Below are 17,872 nucleotides of genomic sequence, written 5' to 3' on the forward strand. Positions count from 1 at the left end.
AAAGCCTTTACCAGGTTGAGGTATGCTGTGTACACAGATCTGTTCTCGTCAGTGGTCTTGGTAACATTTTCAAAGAAATCCACCAAATTTAACAGGCAGGAACTGCCCTTCATGAAGCCAAATTGGAAAGGTCCAGGGTTTGAAGGTCACCTATGCATTTATGAGGTCCATAATGATACATTGGCCTTACAGATGAGGCTGGTCAGGCTTATGAGTCTGTTAATTCCCCAGGTCTGTTAGGCCACCTTTGTGGAGGGGAATAACTGTTGCTGTTCTCCATTCTGCAGAAACAAAGCCTGTGTTTAGGCCATGACTGAAAAGGGTACTTAGTGGTGATGCTAGTTCATGTTTCAGCCTGTTCAGAACACAGCCTGGGATGTTGTCGGTCCTACCGAAGCTGTGTTCTTTTTGCCTTGTACAAGGCTTTGAGGAGTTCAGGGAAGGTTTGTTGTAAGTTAGAAGGAGATAAGGGAGTGAAATTTTCCCCAAACCTATCTGCTAGGTTTGCTATCTCTGTAGGGTCAGTGTGTGAGATACCATTGGTCAACTAGTTCTGCACATGCTTGGGTCCTACATACACAGCTGTAAAAGGCCTTAAGGTTAGCCTTGGCTTTACTTGCTGAATTTCTCTGAAAGGAGCCTTTGGAGGATTTGATAAGTTGTCTTATTTACCTGTTGAGGCTGAAGAGGGTGTTTTTCCATTGCTGGGGCCTTGCCTTTGTTTTCCTGGACAGCAACTTTCTGTGTTTATTGTAAAGTTTGTTGATGCTGGATGTCCACCATGGCAGCTTGTTTTTACTTGTGGCTCTGGCTTGGATTCTTTCGGGTATGGCTGAGTTTGTAAACTTATGCAAGTGATTATACAGGGCTTTAGTGTCGGCATAATTAACACTTCCAGCTTGGAGTCTGGCTTGGAATGCATTTATACCTTTACCTAGGAGGGCTTACTTTGACTTGTAGTTTTTTAGTCTTACTTCACCCTTTATGAGTTTTGGTGTTAGTGCCAGCTCGAAGGTGACTGATTTATTTATTTATTTATTTATTTAAATTTGTTGACCGTGTCCGACTGGACGTGGGTCCATTTTCAGCGGAGGCCCGGGGAGAAAAGCTCCACAGTAAAATAAACAGACAGTAGTTACACTGGATTACATAGTGATTAACAATTTAACATAGAAATTACTAAATATCTCAATGTTTTTATAAGAAAAACTGAGCAGGAATATTGAGATGAGCACCAAGAAGAGATTAGTATGTGTTCAATGGAGACAAATGGGATCTGAGGTAATCTGAGACCCAGAATATGAGAGAAGGAAAATTCTTACAGGGGCTTCAGTGCGCAGAGCTCGAGGACACACAACGTTGGATTAGACAGAATGAATAGGATTCTGCTTTATTTTATTTACTTATGTTTTGTTGACCAGTTTAGTCCCACTAAGCTAATTACCTCTCTTCAGGGGAGACCCAAGGTGGTACTTGTACTACTAGGGGAAATGGGGCTAGTGGAATGGGGAAAGTACAGTTTTGTACCTACCATAAATGTAGATGTTCGAGTGTTCACACTGCTGCAGTCATTACACTTGGGTTATCCTGCTGTCAGGTGGTTCCCCAGTCGGCCTGAGTTCCAAAGTCTTGGTCCGGCGTCAGATGCTGTCACCTCCTCCCTGACGTCAGTGCGACAGGGGCACACAAGATGCAGCAGACGCCACCCTGTGGTCAGTTTTAACTAATGAGCATCAGACAGTTGTGGCAGTGCATCTGTTTGACATGTTGGTGAGGACCAGATCCAGAATGTTTGTTCCCCTTCTCGGGGTACGGACAACTTGTTCCAAGGCATTTGAATTAACAAAGTTAAGGAACATTTGCACTAGCGAGTTAAGGCTAGCATAGATTTCCCAGTTGATGGTGGGATAATTGAAATCCCCAATAACAAGTGAGTTCGGGCCATTTGTCTAGATATGGAAACACCCGGAATCCTTGCAGTCTCAAGTGAGCTGCTACTACTGGAATTTGGATTGTTTCCAGTTTGGTCAAGTAGGCTTCATGGGTGTCATGACCCATGGAGGGGGATCTATAATTGGCTATGACTTGAATAGGGTCTTACCCACTGTAACCTGGACCTGGAGTAACTCCAAGGAGTTGTCCAGTCTAACTACATGGGAGGTGAATTTATCTCTAATATAGACTGAAACACCGCCTCCTTTGGTTTTCACACTTTCATTTTGCGGTTTAAAGGTGTGGAAGGCATTACAGCCTTGCAAGGCCGGGGTACTCTTTGAGACCTTGAACCAGGTTTCTATGACTGCACAGACATCTACATCTTCTAGTGATAGACATGCTTCCAAGGAGTGCAGCTTTTGGTTTAAGCCTAGAATTTAACAGCATGACCCTTACTTTGTTCTGATTGGTTAATTTCACGTCAGTAATGTTTTCGAGACCTTGTCTAAAAAGGCACTATGGGAGAGGCAAGAGCTTTTGCCAGCAGCCAAAATCCTAGAGGTGCCAGGTGCAAACTTGTCTCTGTTAAAGTAGTGAGATTTTACACAACTATACTATGTCCGTCCATATCACTGGTACAGTATTCTTTACTGAAGGGAGCTAAGAGGAAGAGTAGAAGGAGGAATGCACAGAAAAGCCCTGGCAGAGACTGGCCTGGCCCTCGAAACAACATCCAATTTATAATCCTTAGTAAAAGTATTACCAGACGTCCAAGTAGCAGCCTCAAGAATGGAATTTGTGCCCACACCCTTGAGAAAGACACCAGAAGAGGTAACCATCCTAGTAGAATGTGCCTTTACAGATGAAGAAAGACATTTGCTATGAAAAGAATAACAGAAGAAAATGGTCTTAGAGATCCAAGAGGAGATGGCTTGTTAGGAGATTCCAAACCCAAAGTCCTAGCATGAAAAGAAACAAAGAGCTGCTAAGACATATGAACAACTTGTTTTAACCAAATAATATCTGAACTATACATGCAAGTCCAAGTTGTGAAGAACCTTTTCACTGGCAGACTGCGGAGAAAGCAGAAAGGAAGAAAATCGAACAGACTGATTAAGGGACAACTTGTTAACCACCTTCGCATAAAAGAAGGCTTAGTATACAAATAGACACCCTGTCTGTAAAAAACTAAAAAAGGAGGAACAGCCTTAAGAGCCTGAAGTTCAGAATCTCTCTTGGCATAAATAAAAGCCAACAGTAGAACAGTATTCCCAGTACAAAGTTGCAAGGAAGCTGAACTAGAAAGTTGAAAAGGAGCCTTAGTCAATTTTTCTAGTACAAAACTGAAGTCCCAAGAAGGTGGAATAGGCTTTCTTGGGGGCCTGATATGAAGAATGCCTTCAAAAATTTGCTTGACCTCAAACCAAGAGGCCAAAGGGGGGTTTCAAAGGCAGACAAACAGAGACTGCTGACAGGTGGGCTTTAACTGAATAATATGCCAAGCTAGCATGGATAAGATCACACAAACAAGACATAAACAAGAGAACCCCCACTGTAAAGGGATCCTGATGGCAACAGAGGCACCAAACAGAAAATCTCTTCCATTTAGACGTATATAATTTTCTGGTAGTGGGTTTTCTGGCCTCCTGCAGAACCCGAAGCACTTCCTCAGAACAGAGGTGCCTAAAGGAGATCAAAACCTTATCACCCACAGTGTCATTTGAAGAGTTGACAAGAGATCCCTTGTCCTGTGTAAGAAGACCCACCTGATGAGATAATCTGTGGTGACGGTCCCTGGCCAGATGAATAAGAAGGGGGAAGCAGTGCTTTCTGGGCCAAAGGGGACTCCCCAAGATTTTAGGAGAGTCCTGCTTAATCTTGTGCAGAACTCCTGACAGCAGAGGAAAGAGGAGGAGGAAAGGCATACAGAAACATTTCCTTCTGAGGAAAAGACAGGGTGTCCACTTTTCAAGTCAAAAGACTTGGTACTCGAACAGAAAAGTTGTTGTCTGTTCAGAGTGGAGGTAAAAAGCTCTACCTAAGAAATACTCCACTGACTATGTCCAGAAACACATTTCTTTGAAGCATCCACTTGTGAGCCTGTGTTCTGGACCTGCTCAGAGTATCTGCCACTAGACTGTGCAGTGAAGGAATGTAAACTGTCTAAAGAGTCACCTGATAACTGACGGCCAAAGAACTAGTCTGTAAAGGAGCGAAGACTTGTACCCTTGCATGGTGATATACCACATTATGGTGGTATTGTCCGTGAAGATTTTTAAGGGGATAGGGGAGAAAAGGGGAATAAAAAGCCTGTAGAGACAGAAGCAGAGCCCTCATCTTTTCTATGTTATGGTTTGACTGCTGATGATGAGGCCAGAGACCCTGGACTTTCAGAAGGCCATAATAAGGCTCCTATCCCTCATCTGAGGCATCCATGAACAGTTCTTGAGAAGGAATTGGAGCCTAAAAGGGTAGTCCTGGACTCGGATACAGTTGCCGAATCAGACACTGCAGCTTGAGTTTGAGACAAGGGATCAAAGGAACATGGAACTTCAGAAGGTGGCAATGCTGAAGCCATGCTGATTTGATGTACCAGTGAAGCTTCCTCATATGGAGTCTAGTGAAAAGCATGGGAGGCCATAAACTTCAGAATCCTGAGAAATTCCATGCCCGTGAGAAAGGACAGAAGGAGAAGAGATTGAAAAATGGTTGTAATAGGCAATACCTTGGGTGCAGGAAGACAGTTCAACATGGGAATGGTCTGAATCCTGCAACAAGAAAAATATGATCCTGGGTGGGTAAAGAACAGATTTCAAGACCGATGATGAACCCCCATACTTTGTAAAAGACAAGTAGTAAAGTAAAGCTCTTGCAGAAGACTGTTGGGAGAAGGAGTCTGCAAAAGCAGGTCATCTAGATAAAGGAACATCTGTATCCCTCGATGCTCGCAAAAAGTAATGATGTGAGTGATGCAGATCGTGAATAGCCTTGGGGCAGCAGAAAGGCTGAAGGGCAAAGCAGAGAACTGAAAATGAGAGTAAAAAACAAAGAAATGTCGACATTTCCTGAACAGAGGGTGAATGGGTATAAGAAGATGGGCAGCCTTGAGGTCTAGAGAAACATAGAAGTCGTGGGAAAAAAGCAGATGAAACACTGTCTGAAGAGACTACATTCTGAAAGAAGGGACTTTCAGAAAAGTGTTTAATAGAGAGAAGTCCAGAATTGGTCTCCAAATACTCTCCTTCCAAGGAACCAAAAATATCCTGGAGTAGAGATCCCTTCCCAACTTGGGAAGGTGTAATAGGTTGAATAGTGCCCCAATCTAAAAGGGACTGCAAAATCTCTGGGAAAAGAGAGAGACAGTTGGTCTGGAGGAGGTTGCAGAATGCCTGAAAAGGGGGCAAGAGATTTCTATATCATAAAATACTCCTGACAAATGATGGACAGCACCCAAGAATCTGAGGTGATCTGTTGTCAATTTGGGAGACACACAGAAAGGTGGACAGACAATGAACTGGCAGAGGAGAAGAGGAGGCAAATGTTAAGTAGAGACAGGCTTATCCTGAAAGGAAGGCTTCTGAGATGTAGAAGTCAGCGATGACTTCACGGGAAAAATACGCCTAGACCCCTTTTTACGTTTGGGGAGTTGATGAGGCTGCCTACAGACAAAGGCAGATTTAGATGGGAAATTCCTTTAAAATTTGGGTACAGGGGAGACAAAAATATGCTTGAGCTCCTGCATGGGCTTATCCTTATCCTGGGCGGACATGAATAGAACAGCTGCAGCTGTACTGAAAAGATTTTTATTACCCAAAGGAGCATCCTAAACTTTGTCTTTAATATCATCAGGCACAGCCTGCAGATGATGTCAAGAGTAACGCTTCATCACAGAACAAAACGCAGCAGCCCTCGAAGAGACATCAGCTGCTTTGTAACTGCATTTTATGTAGTGACAAGCAACCTGGAAAGTGGACCCAAGAAGGGAAAGAGCTGAAGCTTTCCCTTCAAAATAAGGAATATCAGAAACAACTTTAGCTACCTGAGAAAGGAAAGCCACGACATACCTGGTCATGTTGTTTGGTAATAGCCTGAAATGACAAGATGGCAGCTGTATGCACTTTTCTATCCAACCTTTTCATAGCTCAACTTTCCTTATCTGAAGGAAGGAGCTTAGAGGAAGGCAAAAGTTTAGAAGGCTTATCAGTTGAGACTGAAATCTCAGACGAGTCAGCAAGAGGATACAAAAAACAAATTTGCAGTCCTCAGGCACCTTGTAGAACCCTTTGGGTTTCTTATGGGCCAGGGGCTGAGAGTCAGGCTCTACAGAGGCAGCAGAGAAGGCATCAAAAAGTGCTACCAACACAGGAGGAACTGCAGACGGCTTAGGAGAGTCCATCTGTAAAAGCTCATAGTACCTCCTTTGGATGTTTGAGATCTGGAAGCAATCCCACTTAAAGTACCCCATTATACGAGCAACAGTATCCTCTGAACCATAGTCTGGAGGAGAAGGACTCAGAGGAGCAAGCTGGGGATTCCTCCCCAGAATCTAAGTCCTCATCTGAGGAATCTATTTCCTTTGCCCTATTAACAGGAGTGGAAGACCAGGGAGGAGGCAGGGACTGATGCCCCTTGAGGAGGCATCAAGGCCATCAAGCCATTGATTGAACAAGCCTTGAGTAAAATCCTACCATTCACATTGGGGATTTTAAGCAATAGGGGAAATATGCTTAGTCATTTGCTTTTTCTAAAGTGGGACATATACCCTAACAACAGTGTCTTGGTCCCTTGGAGGGATTCAATTATTATAGTAGAAATCCCTTCCCAGACTAAGCTTTGAGCAACCCCTCCTCTGCCCCTCAGAAACTATCAACTGTGGTTCCCTCTCAAAATCTGGAGCAGACTTCTGTATATCCTCTGAGGATATGCAAAACTCTGATTCATGCTGGCCTCCGACAGTCACTGCAGAGGAATCTGATGCAAGAACTGGATGGTCTTCAGGGCTTTCACTAGCTTCTAGACAGACATCTGGTGGAGGCTGGACAGCAACTGGATCAGGCCTACACCTTTTGGCCTTCTTGGAAGATGTCTGTCCTTCAGGATGGGAGGATTCCGACATAGCACCCTGAGCCAACAATTTAAGACATTGGTTCTTGATGTATATGAAGAAGTAAAACAACAGTATCGGTGCAGTGACAAATCCATTACTAATAAGGAAATTCTAGGAAAAAGTAAAACCAAATAAGTGAACCAAACACGGCCAGAGTAACAATATAAAAAACGTTTATTGTGGTTAGGGCTTTCACTGGTTAACCACCCGCTTCTTCATACCAAAAAAAAAAAACAGTTTAAAAATCACAAAGTAATTAAATACATTCATCCTAAAAACTCAACGAATACAAGCATATGAACAATTAAATAATTAACAGGTGTTTACGTCACCCTCACCCTACCTATAAATACAAAAAACTTGAGTTTTAAGGTATATCTTGCTTATACGTTTCTAAACAAATACGAGAATATCAAAAGAATGTATTCAATAGCAACAATGCAATCAATGCCCTTGTATACAAATTTTGAACAATGGACATTTTCACTTGATTGATATGCAATTAATACTCGCATATTAAACTTTAAATGCAGGATCTTCAATTGGCATAATACGTGTCACATAAATAATCCAAACCACCAAAGTGTGTTAAACTTATATAATCAAGATGCAGTCACATGACCAAGTAAATTAAAACTGTAGTCACATGATAAGATACAAGTAAAATATAAAAGATGTATTAAAATATGTAAAATTATATGTGACAATGAACAGTTAGAAATAGAGAGTTAAAAATAATAATAAAACTACTTGTGAAATTTTGATTTTTAAAACATATAATATGAAAACAAATACAAGAAATTCAGTGTAATGCTTCAAATGGGGCTTGATGACAACCACGTGTCTTAAATCTAAAAATCCATTGCAGTTTTGTCTCTCTGTATGTTAAATTACCCCCTCCGAGCGGTGCACGTATAACTTGCAAAATAGTAAATCTAAAGGTATGAGTTACCTTACAAGGTATTAACAATTTGCTACCACATCCATCAAATTTAATTTTGGTATACTAATGTTTCTGTACAGTGTCTGTTATGGCTGAAAAGCCAACAGGTTTTAAAAAATGCACAAAAATGCACTTCCTGTGGGCACAAATCCCCAATTCAGATGCCTACCTGGGTACGAACTGTACCATCTGTGGAGGGTTTAACTCCAGGGCTATAGCTGACAGTTGTAACAAGCTAGTCCTTAAGGGGTGTAAGTACACTAAATGAAACAAACATCCTTTCAAATAAGTAAAGAAAAATACATTTTATGCACTTAAGGTCACATTTTTTTTCCTATTTTATTCATTTAACTGCATAAGCCCAGTGGATACAAATGACCCTTTTCAGGGGTAACCCAGGGGGTACTTTATGGTTAACAGACTTGCTCAGAGTTACATAATATACAAATGAAGGTGGAAAGAATCAAACAGTGTTATCCTGTATTACAGGAAGCAACTCATAAGCAGCTCAGAGCCTTAACCTTCTGTGCTAACTTGCCAGTCTTCCACAACAAAATGGTGTATCTGGCTTGGCCCACTAAGACTAATTCAGCCCCAAAAATGTTTTTTTACTAATATCGTTATTTGACTCCCCACTGCTAAGTACTATGAAAATCTACATCTGAAACTTACCTTCAGCATTAGCTTTGCCATTTGCCGGAGCTTCTCAGAGGTATAATACTGGCGATGTAGCACGGGGTGGTTAGCCATCTTTCTAAGCTGCATCATCACATTGCATAATTCAGAAGATTTCTCTGGAACATTATTTAACAAAAATTAATTTCTCACATGGCTTAGTTGAATTTCATTGCTACCTAACTTCTGCACCATTAATAAACTGAGATGCAAGTAGCAAATAACCTACTAAATGGTCAGATTTTAATTTGTAATAAGTACAGGGACCACTACTGATGACCATAGTATCCTGCAGCATCTTCTGTGCAGATGTAACAAGTCTTTTAGGTACTTCAGCTTTTCCTGGATGGGTATTCTGCTTTGCCTAGTGGTTTATAAGCACTCATGCAAATCTGTACACTCCTAGGACAACATTTTGCAACTAGAGCTACTATGGACATCAGTCACTTCTTTTCATACGGGTCTATATAAGAACACTGAAAAGCCCAAATGTCGAATGGCTTAAAACATGAAAAAGCCATTCATCTAAAATCGCTTTTGTGGGGGGCTATGCCCCCCACTAATTATATATACCAACTCCGAGATCACACTACAGTGAGGAAAGGGCAAATTTTCCAATCTTCACTGTACCGCGATCTCACAAAAAACACCTCGAAGAACTGCATTTTCAAGTTTTAAGCCTTCAACATTTGGTCTTTTCGGTGTTCTAATACAGACCCTTCTCATACTGCTATGACCACAGTTCTGCATGTATAACAGTCATCTGAAGCATCTAAAAATGTTACAATCAACAGCAGGTCAACAAAGAGATAGGTAAACCTAAATTAAGCTACGCAGAAAACATATCTGCTACTAGAGAAAAACAAATTAACTACTACAATGGGCAAAACTGAGCAAAAAACTAATATTTACATAACAGAAATAGCCTTAAAATAATAATCTACCACAACCTTCAGTGATGAGCCCTTGTTTGGACCACTCACCTAATCAGAATTCACCATTTTTTAAGCAAAATCCAGCATTTGGATACATCCAGATGCACATACCATGCATACCATGCTGTAATAAGCAGTCTACTTTCTAAATGTGTATGTCCAAAAGCCATATCTGCCTTAATCTACTGGCAAATACATTCCTGCAAATCAACGAATAATGAAGATTTGACAATATCATTTTTATGTGCTAATTATACATACAAACTCTGAGATCACACTACAGTGAGGAAAGGGCAAATTTTCCAATCTTCACTGTACCGCGATCTAACAAAAAATACCTTGAAGAACTGCATTTTCAAGTTTTAAGCCTCAGACATTTGGTCTTTTCGGTGTTCTAATACAGACCCTTCTCATACTGCTATGAACAAAGTTCTGCATGCATAACAGTCAACTGAAGCATCTAAAAATACTACAAACACAGAGATAGGTAAACCTAAGTTAAGCCACACAGAAAACATATCTGCTACTGGAGAAAAACAAATTAACTAGTACAATGGGCAAAACTTAGCACAAATTAATATTTATGTAACACAAATAGCTTTAAAATAACAATCTACCACAGCCTTCAGTGATGAGCCCTTGTTTGGACCGCTCACCTAATCAGAATTCACCATTTTTTAAGCAAAATCCAACATTTGGATACATCCAGATGCACATATCATGCATGCCATGCTGTAATAAGCAGTCTACTTTCTAAATGTGTATATCCAAAAGCCATATTTGTCTTAATCTACTGGCAAATACTTTCCTGCAAATCAATGAATAATGATTTGACAATATAATTTTTTATATGCTACAGTCTCCCATGGCTGCCAACCATCAAGCTTCCCTCAGTTGGATAGGAGTTTATTTCTCCATAATTGCAGTACTGGGGCAAGAGCCATAAAAAAACAGTCATCATGCAGGCAGCAACAAAGATGATTTGTGTCAACAGCATCTTTGAATGCATATGGTATAGACCCTAACTCCTCCACCACATAGGATCATAGGAATCTACTAGGCTATTGGCCATGAGGCCCTTACAAAGCTAGCCAAGAATTTTGCCCATTTTCCGGCAAGTCAACACCTGATGCCCCTGTCCAGTAGGGACACAGGTGGAATAGTACAGTTTTGTACCTACCATAAATGTAGATGTTCGAAGATCCACATTGCTGCAGTCCTTACATATGGGGTAGTCTGCTGTCCTCGGTCGGCCCGAATACCAAAGTATTAGGCTGACGTCGGTCAAGGCGCTTAAAACTGACATCAGGACGTCAGGGTACAAAAGCGCATGACCAACGTCATTTCCTCCGTCTTTTCTTGCCCCAGATGTCATAAGGCCCTAAAAAGAAAGGCCAAAGCCAAAAAACAGCAAAGAACAACCAACCACCCCTGCACTAACCATATTTACAATATTTACAACCCAAACCACACAACCACCTCTAACTACAGAGGGGAAGGAGGGAGGGTAAATTGGACTGCAGCAATGTGGATCTTCGAACATCTACATTTATGGTAGGTACAAAACTGTACTATGTTCTTCATCTCACATTGCTGCAGTCCTTACATATGGGTAGAATCCCAAAGCAGAGGTAAGGGAGGATGGCAAAACTATAAAGCATTAGGAGCTGCCAAAATGCCCTGTAAAATTGCAGTGGCAAAACCAGCCCTAGATTTAGAGTAAAGTGGAAGGTGGTAATGCTTAGAGAAAGTATGCACTGAATTCCAAGTAGCTGCCTCCAAAATATCTTTAGTAGCCACCCCCCTTAAAAAGCTGTAGAAGTGGCAGTAGCCCTAGTGGAATGAGGCCTAATCCCAGCTGGAATCTCCTTACCATGATGGGAATAACAGAAAGCAATACAAAACCAATCCACTTAGAAATAGTTTGTTTTGAAACAGGTTTGCCCTGAGAACCCAAAGCAAATGAAACAAACAACTGCTGAGACTGCCTGAACCCTTTAGTTCTGCTCAAATAATATCGCAACTGTCTGTGTATATCCAAAGTGTGCAAAATCTTCTCCCTTTATTTTGGGGGTTTGCATAAAAAGTAGGCAAATGAATAGTTTGGTTTAAAGCCACACTAGAAACCACTTTAGGCATAAAGGAAGGGTTAGTACGCAAAGACACCCTATCCTTGTGGAAAATTAAGAAAGGCTCAACCGCCATAAGGGCCTGCAATTCAGAAACCCTTCTCGCAGAGGTAATGGCCAACAAAAAAGCAGTCTTCCATGATAAATATTTCAACTCGGCAGTAGCTGCAGGCTCAAAAGGTTGTAGAGTGAGTTTCTCCAACACAAAATTGAGATCCCAAGCAGGAGTAGGAGCTCTACGTGGGGGTCTTATATTCTTTGCCCCTCTAAGGAATTGCTTAAACAAAGGATGAGAAAATAATGGTGGGTCACAGTCATAGTGAGCAGAAATTGCTGCAGCATGAACCTTTATAGAGAAGGACAAACCCTTGTCCAATAACTCAGTAAGGTATTGAAGAGCAACACTTAAATTAGGTTTAGAAACATCAAAGTCCTTTGCTGTACTCCAAATAAAAAATCTCCTCCATTTATCTGCGTAAACTTTCCTTGTACTAGGCCTTCTGGCCTCCAAAATAACATTCAAAACTTGTTGTGGAAGCTGAGACCCTCCAGGGTTTAAAACAGAATATGCCAGGCTGTCAGATGCAGAGAGTGAAGTTTGACATTGAGTAAATGACTGTTCTCCTGAGACAGCAGGTGTGGAATCAAGGCAAAGGCCATGGAGGCTCCTGAACGAGACTTCTCAGTAATGGGTACCAGTGCTGTCGAGGCCAATCCGGAGCTATTAAAATCATGGTTGGCTTGTCCTGTCTGACCTTCAGGAGTACCTCTGGGAGGAGAGGCAGTGGTGGAAAGGCATACACGTGAAGATTGCTCCAATTGAATGAGAGAGCATCCACTTTCCAAGCTGTGGGATGAAACCTTTTTGTGCAAAACCTTGGCAACTGGTAATTTAGTGGAGAAGCGAACAGATCTATGTCTGGAGTTCCCCATAACACTGTCAATTTCTGAAATACATGAGGATCCAATTTCCACTCGTGGGGATCCATGATTTGTCTGCTCAACACATCTGCTAAGGAGTTCTGTGCTCCTGGCAGAAACCTTGCCTGAAGATTTAGCTGCAAACTGAGAGCAGTCTCCCACAAAATCATTGCTTGTCTGCATAGAGGGTAAGAATGTGTCCCCTTGCTTGTTGATGTACCACATGACAGTTGTGTTGTCTGTTTGAATCAACACCTGCCCTAGAAGAAGTAAATCCTTGAAAGCTATCAATGCAAATTGGACTGCTAACATCTCCTTCAAGTTGATATGTAAATGTTGAAGTCTGGCAGGCCACGTGTCTTGTACCCATTTTCCATTTAGATGAGCTCCCCAAGCTTTGTCTGAGGCATCTGTCGTTAGAATCTGACTCGCCTCTGGTCGGGTCACAGAGAGTCCCTTGTTTAGGTGACATTCCTGAGCCCACCACAGAAATTCCTTTTGAATGCAAGGTATTATCTGAATGACAGTGTCCATATCTTGGCAGTGTTGTGTCCATACATTTTTGAGATACCATTGTAGCTTCCTCATATGCAGTTTGGCATTGGGAAGTACCAGAATACAAGATGCCATGAACCCCAAGGCTTGAAGGACTGTCCTTGCAGTCAGCCTGGACTGACGAGACAATTGATGGAAATAAAGAGAAAGATTCTTTTGTTTGTCCGGGGTCGAAAAGGCCATCTGGGATGCTGTATTCAGTCTCACACCCAGAATGCACATGTCCTGAGAGGGTACTAGACTGGACTTTATTTCGTTCACAGAATACCCTAGGCATCTTAACACTGCCATCACATACTGTAAATGATGAAGAAGTTCGTCCTTTCCTTGAGCCAGAATCAGGCAATCGTCCAAATAAGGATAGATTTGTATTCCTCTTAGCCTGAAGAAAGCTACCACTGGAGCCAGAACCTTCGTGAACACTCTGGGCGCAGTAGATAAGCCAAAGGGCAATGCAGAGAACTGATAATGAAAAGTCCCAGCCCGAAACGCAGATACTTCCTGCAACTGGGCCTGATAGGAACATGAAGGTAAGCCTCCTTGAGATCCAGAGTCACCATCCAGTGATCTTTGCCCAGCAGAGGTAAAAGCTGTTGTAACGTCAACATTTTGAACTTGGGAATGTCCAGATATGTGTTGAGAATAGATAAATCCAAAATTGGTCTCCACGTGTTCCCTTTCTTTGGTACTAGAAACAGGCGAGAATAAAATCCTAGGCCCACTTCTGGCAGAGGGACCGGTTGTATAGCTCCTATCTAAAGTAGTAGAGAAATCTGTTTGTGAGCCTCTAGTCTTTGCTGAGGAGGAACGTCTGGCATGCCTTTGAAAGGAGGCAAGGTATGGAAATAAAACTTGTAACCTTGGTGTATGATATCCAATACCCATTTGTCCTGGGTAATAAAAATCCAATTTTCCTTGAAGAGTGCCAACCGTCCTCCCAAAGGTGCTGTCAGGCAAGAAGGATCTGGCAGCTGAAAAAGTAGGTCATTGGGCCTGTTTACGAAAGGACTGGCCCCTGCCCTCACTCGAAGATTGTGCAGGTGAACTCCATGTTCTAGGTCTGGAGGAACTCTGAGCTCTGCCCCTACCACGTCTAGATCTACCCCTAGACTGAGAATCAGAAGAAGGATACGTCCACCCCTTAGCAGGTCAATTTCTACTAAACTTCGGAGGCTGAACTTGCAAAAAATCTTTAACAGTCTGCATAGACTTAGCCTTGTCTTCCATTTTCTTCAAGACTGACTCCACAGGTGGGCCAAACAACACTTCAGACTGCAAAGGAGCATCCAAAATCCTTGTCTTAACATGGTCAGATAAATTCTGATCCTTAAGCCAGGCGTGCCTGCGAAGAACTGAACCAGTGGCAGCCACCCTAGAAGAGGCCTGCAAAGCATCAAAACCACACTGTAAAGAATGCTTACCCACCTGTTCAGAAACATGCACCAAATCTTGTAATTCTTTACACTCAATGCCTTCTGCCAGAGCATCCACCTTAGATTTCAATTGTGAAAGAAGAAAATTTTGATATTTCAACATATGAAACTGGCAATTCAAAGCCCTCATTGCTAAGGTAGAAGATGTATAGACCTTCTTTCCCCATCTATCCAAAGCTCTGGCCTCTTTATCTAGAGGAACCGGATTCTTTACAACAGAGGCCCTGACACCCTTAGGTCCCTGACTAATAGTTTCTGGGTCCGCCCTAGGACTCTTATAGAGATATTTATGAGCCTCAGGCACCCTGTAATACCTATCCGGTTTAACAGGCGCAGGAGGCAGAGAATCAGGATTAAGTGAAGCCTCTGAAAATACATCTTGCACAACATCCAGAACAGGGGGTATAGCTAAGGGCCTATGTTGTGGTAAAAACAAAAATTCCCTAAGCCTTTTCCGTGAATCAGAGAAGTCCTGACCTTCCCACTTAAAATGTTCCCTCATAGAATGAAGTGTCTCTGAAAAAGAAAAATCCTCTGGAGGAGAAGCAGAAGGAGTGGAATCTTCTGCATCAGATTCAGAATAAGGAGTGTACTCCTGCAAGTCTTCAGCAGAAGACTCTGAAACATCTGAAGCCTGTTCAAAACTTTCCAACTCTGGCTCCACCCTAGGCCTCTTATCAGGAGGGGGCAAAGAACCTCTAATCAGAGTAATCAAATCTTCTGCCATTTTAAGCATGTGCTTCTTAGGCACAGACCCTGCAGAACTAGGGCTGACACCAACAGAAGCTAAACCTGGCCTGCCTCTGGAAGAAGCCTTGGAAACAGAAGGAGAGGGTCTAACCACCCTGGGAAGGGAGGGGAGTACAGAAACCTGAGAAGCCCCTTCAGCCTGACCTGCCTCTTGAGAGGCCACATCCTGCAAAATCAAAGTCTCCCCCTGAGACTCCAGAGAAGCCTCCATCGGAACCACCGGTTCCACAGAAGCCTCTAAAGAACCGGCGTCCGGAACGGACGACTCATCTTGCCTGGGTTTAACCGCTTTGTCTTTGCGCTTCTTCGTGGAAGCGGGTGTCGGAGTATCCGACGGCATATTATAATTGCACCGCCATCAAGACCAGCCTAGCACAATCTAACCTTCGCTAATAGTGCGCTTATTAAACCTAGCACAAAGCGACACCCGACTACGTCGTGCTCAGGCCCCAAACAAGGAATGCACAAAGAATGATAATCCCTATGCGGTATCTGTTTCCCACAAGAAATACAATTATTCACTTTTTCTGACATCCGGTAATACACTGAGGCAAGAAAAAAACAAAATATTCCCCAACGGGGTACTTAGCCAACTTGGATTCGGTCTGAAACTCCGAACTCGAAAAATTTCAGAACGCCGAACGGCACTTGCAACACTGCTTCTGCATCGGACCATGCGGCAAAAAAGACTGAGGAAATGACGTCGGTCATGCGCTTTTGTACCCTGACGTCCTGATGTCAGTTTTAAGCGCCTTGACCGACGTCAGCCTAATACTTTGGTATTCGGGCCGACCAAGGACAGCGGACTACCCCATATGTAAGGACTGCAGCAATGTGAGATGAAGAACATCCAAGTGGTGTATTTTCTGTTCCCCATCCAGCTATGCAGGTTATGCTTAAAAAGGGTTAATGAGGTACTTTGCTTGACATGGAGAGGGAGTCTATGCCATAGAAGGGGGAGTCTCTTGGACACAAATCTGTCCTGCCAACAAGTCCTATTGATGTCAAAGACTAGGTTGAGGTCACGAGTGTGGGTTACTCAAGTGAAGCTTGATTTGAGGATATGCAGCAGTCCCATCAAGACGGGTCTGAGATTGCTTTGTATGCCAGAAAGCGGTCACCTCTGAGGAGTTTGTAGGAGACTGAGTAGAGGGACAGGGCTTTTAGCTTATCAGTGTAGGGTAGATGTTTGAGGCCCTGGATTCTCCTGGGGAGGAACCTCTGTGGTCTTTCCAGCTGCTGCATGTGCTTTGTGAAGTACATGCCAAAAGGGGTATTGTACTCAATAATGGGTCTTATAAGGGAAGAATACAGAGAAGTTATGACCTGCTTGTCTATGGATGAGATACCCTTACTAATGAGGTGGGCCATGTAGAAAGATTTCCGTACAATGGAGAAAATATGGTGGTCAAAAGTCAGTTTGCTATCAACCTGGGTTCCCAAGTTCTTCAAGAGTGATTGCGTGTTTAGGACCTTGTTATTAATGTGATAATTTGTGTGGATGTCACTCTCCCCAAAGGGGATGATGATGCATTTTTTGGAATTCAGTTTGAGGCCATGTTTCTGGGACCAGTAATTTGTTTGGGTGATACCCATTTAGAGGATGTCCACAGGACTAGGGGAATTGATGACAGTGCCCAGACACAGCCCACTGGTTTATATCCCAAACAATAGAGGCCCAAAGACCAATCCCTGGGGTACACCGCTCCTTATAGGTCTACTTCTTGAGAAGGCTTCTCCTGTTCTGAATTGGTGGGTTGTATCAGTGAACCAGTTTGCTACTCATCTGGTAACACAGATTAATGCCTAGCTGAGAGAGTTTATCTATTATATCTGAGTGGGGAATAGTATCGAAGGCTTTGGCCAGGTCAGGGTAGGCAATGTGTAGTCTTCCCCTCGTCCATGGCTTTGGTGTCTGTCTCAAAGAAGTGAACCAAATTTAACAGGCATGACCTCCCCTTGACGAAACCAAACTGTATGGGATCCAGTGTTTGGAGGTTGCCAATGTTCTTGTTAATGAGGTCCATGATAATGGCCGTGTAGATCAGGATAGTTAAGCTGATGGGCCTAAATTTCCTGGATTGGTGGACGATCTACCTTTGTGCAAAGGGATGACAGTGGCTGCCCTCCACTTGGCTGGGATGAAGCCGGTATTCAGGCTTTGGTTGAAAAGGGTGCCTAATGCTACTGCAACCTCCTGCCTGAGTTCAGGTAAGATGTAGCCTGGAATGTTATCGGGTCCCATGGAGGCTGTAATTTTTGCCTTTGAGAAGGCAGTGATGACTTGCTCCCTAGAAATAAGGGGAGGGGGGTAGGTGCTCGGGATGTTCTGATTTACTGATGGGGGTAGAAAAGTGAAGTTTTCACTGAACCTGTCTGCCTGCTCGTTGGCTATATCTAGGGTATTTGTGTATGTGGTGTCTTTGACCACCAGTTCTTAACAGATCTGAGTGCTTTCTTTGAGACTGCATACATATGTAAAGAAGGCC

General features: G+C 42.8%; 1 protein-coding gene across 1 annotated transcript in view; it reads right to left on the reverse strand.

Annotated features, from left to right (window-relative positions):
- The window catches only part of SMARCAD1 (SWI/SNF-related, matrix-associated actin-dependent regulator of chromatin, subfamily a, containing DEAD/H box 1), a 3,333,959-nt gene that overhangs the window by 640,201 nt on the left and 2,675,886 nt on the right, over positions 1–17,872 (reverse strand). Inside the window, exon 18 of the mRNA XM_044061375.1 lies at positions 8,658–8,779. Coding sequence (XP_043917310.1) covers positions 8,658–8,779 — 122 coding nt within the window. The remainder of the gene's footprint in view (positions 1–8,657; positions 8,780–17,872) is intronic.

This window comes from Protopterus annectens, chromosome 2.part0 (genome assembly GCF_019279795.1).
Source record: "Protopterus annectens isolate FY-2018-M chromosome 2.part0, PAN1.0, whole genome shotgun sequence".
Lineage (NCBI taxonomy): Eukaryota > Metazoa > Chordata > Ceratodontiformes > Protopteridae > Protopterus > Protopterus annectens.